Source organism: Podarcis liolepis, assembly GCF_965112155.1.
Source record: "Podarcis liolepis genome assembly, chromosome: 13".
In the NCBI taxonomy this organism is placed as follows: domain Eukaryota; kingdom Metazoa; phylum Chordata; class Lepidosauria; order Squamata; family Lacertidae; genus Podarcis; species Podarcis liolepis.
In genome coordinates this window covers 12269674-12282707 of record NC_139573.1, presented here as the reverse complement: position 1 = coordinate 12282707, position 13034 = coordinate 12269674, and the positions used below count along the sequence as shown (strand labels likewise).

The 13034-nt window shown below is 41.9% G+C and overlaps 1 protein-coding gene across 1 annotated transcript; it reads left to right on the top strand.

Moving 5' to 3' along the window:
• Positions 1-2524: 2524 nt before the first annotated feature.
• LOC310692620 (vomeronasal type-2 receptor 26-like) lies at positions 2525-3424 on the top strand (the record flags this gene model as incomplete). Its single annotated transcript, XM_083473565.1, has 1 exon — positions 2525-3424. The coding sequence occupies one exon, from the start codon at positions 2525-2527 to the stop codon at positions 3422-3424; it is 900 nt and encodes a 299-aa protein (XP_083329691.1).
• Between the last annotated feature and the right edge of the window lie 9610 nt (positions 3425-13034).

Genomic DNA, 13034 nt, shown 5'->3' with positions numbered 1-13034 from the left:
TCCTTTATGGATCCTTTTTGGGCCCACCACCCTCTTCTTTCACTCTGAGAGAACTGAGAGAGTTCAATCTAAATTTCTCAGAGCCCTCTTACAAGTCCCCAGATGCGTTTCAAATGCATGGGTTAGATTAGAAATGGGGATGATGAGAGTCAAGGCTCATATGAACGTAACATCAGTCTATAAGTGGTTGACATTGAAATTGCTCCCCCAAGGTATAGCTTCACTGATTCATTGTGATCATTTCCAGTCTGGCTGGCAGATAGCGGTCCTGAACTCTCTGCAGAAATTGGGTCTTGCGCCTCAAGCCATCTTAAATTTGGGATTGGCTCAAGTAAGATCCATAGTCAGACAAAGAATTATGGACATAGAGAGACAGCAGGACTGCTTGAGGTCCGCTGATTACATAATTGCAGAACACGAGAGATATGTTGCTGTCCCGGCAGCATACCTCCATTTCCTTGTATCCAGAAATGCAAGAGGGGCCTTTATCTCACCGGTTCTGGAAGGATCTTTTGGAAAAGTCCCGTACACCCAGAGATTTTGCGCCTGCCCATTAGGGAAAATGGGAAGCCCTGAACACTTATTTTTTAGATGTCCTTTTTACGATGAGGCAGTAGATACCATCAACCCCCATCTGGTAAGGCTTACTGACTTTCTGGACAAGCCAAAACTCAATTTTCTCCTTTTAGGCAAAAATCACAAGACGACCTGGATGGTTGCCAGATTTGTAGATGCAGAACACCCCCTGGAAAACTGCCATAGCTGACCTCCTGGGTGTCCCAGGGTCAATCTGCATGTTAGTCTAATCTTAAGTCTTTTCGTGTACATGCGACTATTTCAATTTTAATCTATAAGTTGTTATTGTATACTGTTTTAAATGTCTATTTCACTTTTGTGAAAGTAGTCTCAATTGTGCTTCTTGAACTGGTCTTTGACCATAATAAATTATTATTATTATTATTATTATTATTATTATTATTATTACCCACATGGAACCAGGAACTGGGTAGGCTTTAATAGTATTGTGTAAAAATAGCTAGAGGGATATTTATATTGCAGGAAAGGTATAGAATGTGTTGAGTTGACCCCTAATATACAGAGAAGACCCCAAAGCTCTGCTAATTAGTATATCCATATAATGACAGCAGCAGATCATTGCCATGGATCCACCATGTTACAAAAACATTCAAAGACTATTATAGTAGTTTTGCCTAAGTTTTGTCTGGTCCGCTTCCTAAGACTAATTGCATAGATGTCACAATTGCAAAATATAGCTCACTGGTTCTATGAGATTCAAACAAGCCAAAAAGACAGTTGATTAGAATATTTATAAAATGTTTTTTAAAAAATTCAGAAGATCCTTCTCACTGTTACCCTATGTTACGACCAACATTCAAGTCTCATTCCTTTACATCAGTCTCTCAGTTACCGTGATCCAAAGCCAGTGTTCAAAGAAGCCTCAGTTGAAAACTCAAGTGTTTCCTAAGAGATTGCATAAAGGGCAATGAATAATGTACATAAACAAAACAAAACAAACCTTAATGGTTTCTCTATATATAATACATTGAACTCAGTGCTTTTTTTCTAGAAAAAATGGTTCTGGTACTGCGTACCCTTGAATACCTCCAGGAAAAAAGGATTAGCTGAACTATTAAGCTTTCACTTGAATGTTTTCTAGTTCATAAGACTCTGGACTTCTAAAAGTGGTGCTGTTGAAACATTTGCCAAAATGGTTTTCATGAAAACAAAGGTGTAGGAGAAACAGTAGCGGTACTGATTCCAGTACTGGAGTTTGTTGCAAATAAAGCGCTCTCACATTGCCATATGGCAAGCTACCTATGGCATAAATGTACCGTGTTTTTTTGCTCTATAAGACTCACTTTTCCCCTCCTAAAAAGTAAGGGGAAATGTGTGTGCGTCTTATGGAGCGAATGCAGGCTGCGCGGCTATCCCAGAAGCCAGAACAGCAAGAGGAATTGCTGCTTTCACTGCGCAGTGATCCCTCTTGCTGTTCTGGCTTCTGAGATTCAGAATATTTTTTTTCTTGTTTTCCTCCTCCAAAAACTAGGTGCATCTTGTGGTCTGGTGCGTCTTATAAAGCGAAAAATATGGTAGATTTCCTATCATGGGGTTGTTATGTGAGCTGCAGATTACCAACCCTTCTTTTCTTTCATTTATGGACAGGTAGAGCCCCTTTCTGAGTGCAATGAGAAGTGCCTTTCAGGTTATAGTAGAACCAAGAAGGAAGGGCAACCATCTTGCTGCTATGATTGCCTCCCATGTCCAGAAGAGAAGATCTCAAACCAGACAGGTAGGAGATTTATTTTATGCTATGTAGCTATGTTACTCTTTCTTAGGTGCACACCAGAACTTAATTTCCATAATGTGTACAGTGTATGGAGGTGGATTATATACTGTCTGATATTACCATTGAGAAGTATGCCATTTACTTTTTAAGCCAAAGTTTGCTGGGTGGGCCAGATAGCACTTACTTGTATAGAGAACGACAATTTCTTTTTCAGACATGGATGACTGTTTTGAATGCCCTGGAGACCAGTATTCAAACATTTACCGGAATGGATGCCTTCCGAAACAAATAACCTTCTTGTCTTATGAAGAACCTCTGGGAATCAGTTTGGGTACTCTTGATCTCACCTTTTCTTTCATCACAGCTTTGGTGCTTCAAATCTTCATTAAGTACAGGGATACTCCCATAGTCAAGGCCAACAACCGGAACCTCACCTATGCTCTCCTCATCTCCCTCTTGCTCGCTTTCTCTTCTGCTTTGTTGTTCATTGGCCAGCCTGTACAGCTAACGTGCCTCCTTCAACAAACTGCTTTTGCCATGATTTTCTCAGTGGCAGTTTCTTGCATATTGGCCAAAACCGCCATTGTGGTTCTAGCATTCACAGCCAGCAAGCCAGGGTCTAGGATGAGGAAATGGGTAGGCAATCAACTATCTAGCTGCATTGTCTTTTGCTGCTCCCTTATTCAGGCTGGTATTTGTATGATTTGGCTGATAACTTCTCCCCCATTCCCAGATTTTGACATGCACTCAATGACTGAAGAAATTGTACTAAAATGTAACGAAGCTTCAACTATGATGTTTTGCTGTGCCCTGGGATTCATGGGTTTCCTGGCTATTGTCAGCTTCACGGTGGCTTTTCTGGCTAGGAAGTTGCCTGACAGTTTCAATGAAGCAAAGTTCATCACCTTCAGCATGCTGGTCTTTTGCAGTGTTTGGTTGTCCTTTATTCCAACCTACCTGAGTACCAAGGGGAAATATATGGTGGCAGTGGAGGTCTTCTCCATCTTGTCCTCTAGTTTTGGATTACTGGGCTGTATCTTTTTCCCTAAATGCTTCGTTATTTTGCTGAGGCCAGAGTTGAACAGCAAAGAGAAACTGATAAGAAGAAAGAATTGAAGAATCAACATGTCTCTGTCATGCTGAGGTGTTATGTACTGTTTTTATTCCCAGTAAAGAATCATATATAACTGTGATGTGGAACATCAGTTTGGGGACCAAAACAATCCTCCAGGATTCTTTACCTGCCTTGTGGATCTCTGCCCAGACTATTTCCGTGTCCTGCCACACACCACTCAGTGACCTTGCTTGACCCTCCTTGACTTTTTTTGCTAGGTTGCAGTGTGTCCTTGAGGTCTAATAATGCTTCTCAGTGTTCTAGATAGAGGAAAGAAAGGGTTGCATGAGCATGTGTATAAACCACAGTTCTGTAGAAAAGTAAAATTTAGATTTGCACCTCTTTCCACTTTTTTGAAAATATTTTTATCATTCAAACAGTTTGTATAATCATTTTGTGAGATTCTCTGAATCTCGTGACTCCCCCCCCCCCCATCCCCTACATGGGTCCTTAAAACAGAATCTAAAACTACATATCAGTACATTCTCCACAATTTTCATTTTTCTAAATTATCCATAATCTTTGTTACTTTACATGTGTTTCTTAGAGTCCAGTTGGGGTTTAAATTGGCTTACAGTGGTCTCCTAGGCAAGCTATAAATAGTTCTTCCCACTTTTGCCCTTGGCCCTGTCCACAACTGCAATTTGGCTCCTAGGAGGTTGTCCGATGGTTATGTGGCCTATCCCTGCTTTACAACTTTAAAACAACAACAACGGTATTTGATGAAATTAGCTGTAAGATTGGCTGCAGTGGTTTTCCTGTTTGAGGGGAGAGAGGTTGATTGCTGTTTGAGGAGGTTTTCCTATTCTGTTCAAATGAAAAAATATTTTAATTAAAGGTAAAGGTACACCTGACCATTAGGTCCAGTCATGAATAACTCTGGGGTTGCGCACTCATCTCACTTTAATGGCCAAGGGAGCCGGCGTTTGTCCGCAGACAGCTTCTGGGTCATGTAGCCAGCATGACTAACCTGCTTCTGGCAAACCAGAGCAGCGCACAGAAACGCTGTTTACCTTCCTGCCGGAGTGGTACCTATTTATCTACTTGCATTTTGACATGCATTCAAACTGCTAGGTGGGCAGAAGCTGGAACTGAACAATGGAAGCTCACCCCATCGCGGAGATTTGAACCACCGACCATCTGATCGGCAAGCCCTAGGCTCTGTGGTTTAGACCACAGCGCCACCCGCATCCCTATTTTCCCTCATACTGACTACCAAAGATCATTTAAAGAACCTGCAGAGTTAATTGGCAAAACGGCTGGCTAAAAGTAAGCTTGTGTAAATTAAACTGGTTTATATTCATACAAGATCTAAAACCCATTTATTAGCATTGCTACTGCTCTGACTATCCCAGGAGGAGGGAAAACAAGCCTTTGAAATAAAGTTGGAGTAGATTACTCTTGTTGGTTCCTTCCAACTCTACAATTCTATGATTCTAAGTTTTACACAGAGTTCCCAGATCACCAAACCAAGCTGAGCAAGCTATAACAACAAATAGAGAAAACCAAGAATGCCCTCGTATAACAGATACATTTAATTTCATAGAATAGAGTGGGGAAGGGGAATCTTTTACAGCTCAGGGCCAGATGAAAAACCATCTGATCTTCCATAGGTAATTTTTGATATGAGGCAGTTTGAGAAATTGGCCCCATTTAGGAATGTGTGCAAAACTTTATCCAGCCATTTTTAATAACTTCTGACACATTTTATTTAAGGCCTGTTATCTGGAACCTGACACACACATGTTCATGCATGTGCAATACTCTGTAGTTCATTGTTATTTTCTTGCTCTTTCACTAAGAATTACCAAGACAAGTTTAGCTCAGGTGTGATAAACATCTTTTGTTTTTCGCCTGCAACGTTGTCAAGAACCAAGAACTAATAGTAGGTGGTGATCTCTCGTTTAATTGTCCAATTAACCATAATAATAACTTCAATACATTCTCCCCATCCCTAGGGAGTTCCAGTAGCTACAAGCAAAACTATGAAGAGAAAAAATTGCTACTAAAACCTGTTGCTAATATATTCTATTCAGAACCTGTAGGTTAACAGAACTCTGTCAGTCTAAACATTGATTCTTTACGTTTAATATTTCTGACTTTACATCTGCTGAATGAGCAGTCATTCCACTGCAGCTTTGCTAATCACGGTCCCTCTAACAACAGTATGGAAAACAATGAATTTTTTTGAAAAATGAAGGCTTTCTGCAAGATGGTACTATTTGTTATCTTGGTATTAGCGTTGCTGCCACAGGCTATGTGCAAGGCTTCTATTGCTCTGTGCTCCATCTTAGACCCTCTTCCTATTCTTCACCAATATTATCAATCAGGAGACCTCATAATTGCTGGCATTACATCTCAGGTTTTTATATTATCAAACAGCATCAGCTTTAAAATACATCCATCTCAGAAACTTTCTGATGACCGTATGTATGTAACTGGGTTTTAAAACAATTTGAAACTGTAATCAATATATTCCCCATCTTTGCATCATTCGTTTTATTGCTTACTTCTACTAAACTTTTTCTTCCTATTGTTCTGAATTTGTTGTTTTTAGGTGTGTGTGTGGTGGGGGGAGATATGTTCTTGGTTCTTTCCTGTGAGGAGTTGTATCCATCCTTAAAGGGTTTATTGGTTTTATAGCTTCACCCACTCTATTGAATGGGAACAATTGCAACATAGTCCCCTATTTGCATTACTTTTTCTAGGCTGGTTTTGACATATTACAAAGTGATATTTAAAACCTATGGCTTGGTTGTGTCACTTAGTCATTCATTCCCTTTGTTCTCCAACACAAAACTCTAAATACCAGGATGTTTGTAACGATTGCTTGGGAATGAACATTCAGTTAGCAGTCCCTTCTGCAACATTACTGGATAATCATTTTAAACCATGGTTAAATCAAACTATGGTTTAAATGTGAATGTACAGTGTGATAGTACATGCTACTGAAATGGTGAGTTCTAGAACAATTCCCGTAGGCATCTGGCTGTTTACTGCGTAACCATGGGTAGGCAAACTAAGGCCCGGGGCTGGATCTGGCCCAATCGCCTTCTCAATCCAACCCGTGGACAGTCCAGGAATCAACATGTTTTTACATGAGTAGAATGTGTCCTTTTATTTAAAATGCATCTCTGGGTTATTCGTGGGGCATAGGAGTTCATTCATCCCCCCCAAAAAAATATAGTCTGCCCCCCCCAAGGTCTGAGGGACAGTGGACTGGCCCCCTGCTGAAAAAGTTAGCTGACCCCTGGTGTAAACTGAAATCTGGTCTGGATGGGACTGTGACTTTAGTCCTATTTTATTCCTGCTGCTGCCACAATGCTGGGAACTAAGTTATAGCCTGGCTTTGCTTTACTTCTGAACTTGGGTTGCTCCCAAATGAGCCATGAATGGCAGGGATTTCTCTTTGCTTGCTCTTAAACCACCAAGCAGGTTCAGAAAGAAGCCACACCTGTCCAGATCACGATTTCACTCTGAGCAGAACAGCTATAGCTGGAGCAGGAAATAAGCAAATAGCCCACCAGCAGCTGTGCATCCATAGTTTAGTTTAAGTATTATGTGTATCTTGCCTGTACCTGGCAAGATAGCCTGTATCTGAGAGGGCAAATGTCATTCACTGGCTGGGGGAGGTACCAGCTGGGGATTCCCCAAGGGAACCTCCAGGGGAAGAAGGCTCAGAGCTAGGAGATTGGTGGTGGGGTGACAATGAGTGGTCAGAGGGAGAAGAGGAAGCAGACTGGGAGGAGGAGGTGTAGGAAACTGAAGTGGTAACAGGGTTTAGTGAGCACGAAGACACCGTGGCAGAGAGCAGTCCAGAATCAGGGGTAGAAATGGAAGCTGGAAAGGAGGGGGACCAAGAGACAGAGATCAGGTGGGCTGCTGACGAAGCCAGAGGGTCTCCCCCTCCGGTGACCAGTTCCTCTCCCTCCTGGTCTCCCAGAACTGGAAGACGTATGAAGAGGGAGCAGCAACAAGAGACGAGACAAATGAACCTGAGATTGCTTGGGAAAGAAGGAAGGGGAAGAGGAGTCTTGGGGAGCGTTGGGAAGGCAGGGACCATCAGTCCTTGCAATTGCCTCATTTGGACAAGGCCTACTAGGAAGAGTTGCTGTGAGCACTAGGCCTGATCTGTTTTGTTTCTTTGAATAAAGAGTTAACTTCACTGACAACTTGTGAGTTATTGCTGAGCTGCTCCCGACTCCCACCTTGGCAGCGAGGAAGTCAGCATTTGCATTTCTGTGGGATGCCCTCACCAGGAAGATGTACCTAGTGTCATCCCTGTCAGTCTTTTCATTTACGTAGACCTTTGCAATCATTAATGCTGCCTCCTATTCTTGTGCTCATATTTTAGCGGGGTTAGTAGAGCTTGCGCTTATTAATATGTTGCTGGATGAGCATTTTATGTCTTTTGTACAGCTAATTTGCTATGGCTTTAAATTGCTTTTATGTGTTGCATTTTACCTTGTCAAGTCACTTTGAGACTTTTTATTGTATAAAGAGAATGATAAATGTAAATACTTCTAAGGATGGTTATGAATATGTTGTTGTTGTTGTTGTTGTTGTTGTTGTTGTTGTTGTTGTTGTTAAATATAATATTATCCCTAATTTAATATTGTGTTTTCAACACATGTATGAATCAAATGACATTCTAATGTAGCAATATCTATATACATAATAAACATCCTAATCTGAATGTCATGAATATTTTGCACCATGTAACCCTTCTTGCAGTGTTCTACCTCAGACCTACCAGCACATCCTGGCCTTGGCATTTGCTGTAAAACAGATAAATGAAAATGGGCAGATCTTACCCAATGTCACCTTGGGCTTCCATATCTATAATACCCAGTTCAGTGAAACATGGACCTATCTGGCATCAATGGAACTTCTCTCCAGGAGAGGCAGATTCATCCCCAACTACAAGTGTGATGCTGAGAACACTCCAGTCGCAGTTATTGGGGGACCAAACTCAAATGTCTGTCTCCACATGGCAACCATCCTCTGTATGTACAAGATGCCTCAAGTAAGGGCAAACTCTAGGGAAAGAATCCTTAAGATTCATGTGAGATTTTGAAGGGACATTGCGGGGAGCATATGGTGGTATGCATATTGTTCATGGGTAGGCAAACTAAGGGCCAGGGGCTGGATCCAGCCCAATCGCCTTCTAAATCCAGCCCACGGACGGTCTGGGAATCAGCATGTTTTTACATGAATAGAATGTGCCCTTTTATTTAAAATGCATCTCTGGGTTATTTGTGGGGCATAGGAATTCATTCTCCCCCCCCTCCAAAATATAGTCCAGCCCCCCACAAGGTCTGAGGGACAGTGGACCAGCCCCCTGCTGAAAAAGTTTGCTGGCCCCTGATATTGTCACTCCCAACCTTTAGTTGTGGGTAGGTTTACTCAACTCTATGAAAGAGGAACTCCTGTATTGCCTTCTCCTGAGGAGAGGAGCATTTTCTCACCATTATATAGCCTGTTGTGGTAAATAGGCTTAAAGTAGGAGGTTGCCCCTCACCCAAGTCCTCCTTCTGCTTTTTAATAGCATCTCACCCTCTCACCATTGAGTAGTGTGGGATTAGCCACTTGCCAATTTAGGGGTGAACAGGAATTTTTGGTTGGCTTTTGAGTGCTCTCTTTTTCACCTACTTCGCACTGTTCTGACTTATGGCTTGCAGTGGATTTGGCCATTTGGTTTAGCTGGCTTTTAGTGTAGACAGGTAAGGGATTCAAATAATGGCCTTCACTGAGGCATGTTAGGTGAAGGTTACCCCAATAACAATCCCCGATTGCCATCTGGTTTGAAGAGCTGCTTGGACTGGCAATATCTCGGGTTCTTAATCTTAAATGATTATTTTAGAACTATCTCTTTCCTCCTACCCCTCCCCTTTTCCCCCTTAGTTCATATATGGCTCTGCTCCAGTAATGAATGAGAAAACTCAAGCTTTTTTCTTCCACCGGATGTTCCCAAATGGGACACATCATTTCATGGGTATACTCCACTTACTGCTGCACTTCAGGTGGATGTGGATTGGAGTGGTTTCTCAGGATGAGGAGAATACAGAGAAATTTGTTGAAAAGGTGCTTCCCATTTTTTCCAGAAAAGGTATATGCTTTGACTTCATAGAAAGATTTCCCAAACTTAAATTTTCAAATGAATTTGAGGATGCAGTGAGGGAGGGCTTTGAATCATTCATTGTTGCGATGCGAAGCACTGCCAATGTTGTGGTTGTACATGGAGAAATTCAGGACATGATAACGTTGAGAATTATACCTCAGGCTGCAGAATTCGAAGAAATACCGATACAAGCTGCGGCGAAAGTTTGGGTGATGACAGCACAGATGGAGTTCACATCGCTTCGCTTACAAAGAAATTGGAGCTTACAGTTCATCCATGGTGCTCTATCCTTCACTACTCATTCAAAGGAGGTGTTGGGATTCCACACTTTTCTTCAGAGGAAGAGTCCTTCAGAAAAGGAAGATGGCTTCATTGAGGACTTCTGGGAAGAGGCATTTAACTGTTCATTCCACAAGTTTGTGGTGGATGAGATGGAAAGGAAAGTCTGCACAGGGGCAGAGAGTCTGGAGACTCTTCCTACATCTGTTTTTCAAATGAGCATGACTGGCCACAGTTACAGCATTTACAATGCAGTCCATGCTATAGCTCATGCATTGCATGCTATGCAGTCATTCCAGTTTAAACAACAAACATGGGCCAGTAGGGAGAGGCAGACATTTCTGAATCAACAACAGCATAAGGTAATATCTGGAATGGTATTATAAATGAGAATGCATTATAACTGTTTAGAAAATGCTCTCTCCTAGAGCTTTTTACCCCCAAAAATTTAAGTCAGGAACAGCCAATGTTGTGCCTTCATGATGTTTTGTCCATGTGATGTTCAGTCCTAGTGAGCATGGTCAATGGATAGATATGATGGAGTTGTACTTTACATCAGCTTTAATTATAATAGTATTTTATATGTGTTATTGTTGCTGCTTCAAATACTACCGCTAATATATTTAATCTGCATTCAGCTTTTAAATGGAACCGCAGCCCTCAAGTGTGAAAGATGCCATGTTGAATCCATTTGTGCATATTTATGAATTGCTTTGTTCCTCCCCTCAATCTAGCTACAACACTTTCTAAGAAGTGTCTCATTTAACAACAGTGCAGGTGAAAAGGTTACATTTGATCAAAATGGTGAAATCGTAGCCGGCTTCGATATTTTGAACTGGATTGTATTCCCAAACCAGTCCTTTCAGAGAATCAAAGTTGGAAAGATGAATGCCCATTCTCTGGGTCCTCCAGAAAATGTGTTCTCTATCCAAGAGGATATCATCATGTGGCCCACGAGGTTTAACCAGGTAGGATCCAAGAATATTTAGGGTGTCTCCAATCATTTTCTCAGTGTTTAAAAGCTGGCACATTGTTGGACTACAGAAGTGACTCAGTCTGAAGGAATGTTCTACAATGTTATCACATGTGATCACAATGTTATCTGTGATCAGTGGCTGTGTAAAAAATGATCTCTGTAAATAATATCATGATTCCACTATGGCATTGGCCAGTTTCTTAACTTATAATCCTTAATTGTTGATTGAACTGTCAGCTACCAACTAATAAAACTTAATTTTTTTGAATTGTAGTATATTGTCCTCTTTCATTTTTGGACAGGCACTTCCCCATTCACTGTGTAATGGCAATTGTCAACCTGGTTATAGGAGAGCCAAGAGGGAAGGGGAACCATTTTGCTGCTATGATTGCCTTCCATGTTCAGAAGGGAAGATCTCCAACCAGAATGGTAATAAATGTCATGTACAATGCTTTCTGCCACCCTGTGGCTGAAAGGAAGACATGAGACACATATTTGTATTGAAACACAGTCATTAAAAACAATTTAACTTGTAACATATTTGATGCTAGTTACTGTTTCTGTCAAGGTGAGAGTTGAGAAAAAGTTTCTCCAGCTAAGGGAGATGTTCAGAAAACACAATACAGTGGTACCTTGGTTTTTGAATGTAATCCATTCTGGAAGACTGTGCGAGTTCTGAAACATTCAAAACCCGAAAACTCAGTATGGAAGCCTCAATACGGAAGTTGCATGGCATGTTCAACTTCCAAGGCATATTCGAAAACTGAAGCATTTGCTTCTGGGTTTATGGCATTTGAAAACTGAAATGTTCGTCAACAGAGACATTCGAAAACCAAGGTACTACTGTACTGCCTATAAGTATTGTCATTCAAATAAACTACACTCTCCTCTAACTTGCTCAAACAATTTTAAAATGTGTTGACAGAGTTCTACCAGCATTCTCTTGCCCCTTCCCCAATACCTGGCAAGAAGAACCTTGCTGGATCAGACCCAAAGTGCATCTAGTCTAGCATCCTACATGCAGACCCTTATCAGCACAAGTAGTAGAAAAGAAGAACTGTTGTTCCCCCAAAGCATTGTAGGTATAATTATAAACAATGTCATTCATGGATAGCAAATGGAGCAACTTCCCTATAAGAAAAAGGTTACAAGATAAAAGTAGAGGACATGGTGATATTATAGAAGTGGGATCATCTTTAGAATGGTCCTGGTTGCGAGCAGGCCCCCAACCTTGTTCCTCCCCCTGGCATGGGCAGAGTAACGCCTTCATGCCAGGGTGGCACCATGATCACCCCAGGCCTATTGGCCAATCATTTTGAGCGGGGTGATCATGGGGGCTTTAAAAGCGGCAGCGCGATGTGTGCTGAGCACCTGCTTCGCGCTGCCGAACACACACCCCACACCCTGTATTTTATGTGTCCTCTGGCCTTGCTTTGGACTTTGGTTGGTTACCTGTCTTGGACCGGGGGCCAGGGAGGAATTTTCCCATTTGACAAATTGGCACTGGCCACTTGGTTTTCACCTACCTCTTAGCAATCGTCACAACTTTGTAAGGTTTGGCAGTTAGGCATTGGCTCATTGATTTTTTTTTTGGGGGGGGAGGTCAGACATCGCCTGCCCCTCCATTGTCCAAGGGTATTCCATTAAAGGAATCCAGGGCCTGGATCCTGTCCGAAGTCCGCTTGAGGGGCTAGGGCCATGCCAGGCCTCTGGATACTTAGGAGAACTGCAGGCTGGTTCCCCCGATGTGTCTTCCTCTTTGGGTGGTTTACCCTTATTGACTTCCTACAAAGGGGGCAGGAGTCTGATACACTCTATGCCAAGGCCTAAACCAATACCGCTCACATTTCTGTAATTCAATAAAGTTGTGGCCTAAAATTTTGCCCAATAAGCTTAAACTAAAAATTCTGTGTCCGTGTGAATTTATTTTAATGAGGGGCTGGTCTGGAGGCCTTGCCATGTAACTATATAAAATTATACCTGGAGAAAATGGAGAGTCCAAAGAAGATTAGACAATTCATAGAGACTATACCGTATTTTTTGCTCTATAAGACTCACTTTTTCCCTCCTAAAAAGTAAGGGGAAATGTGTGTGCGTCTTATGGAGCGAATGCAGGCTGCACAGCTATCCCAGAAGCCAGAACAGCAAGAGGGATTGCTGCTTTCACTGCGCAGCAATCCCTCTTGCTGTTCTGGCTTCTGAGAGTCAGAATATTTTTCCTTGTTTTCCTCCTCCA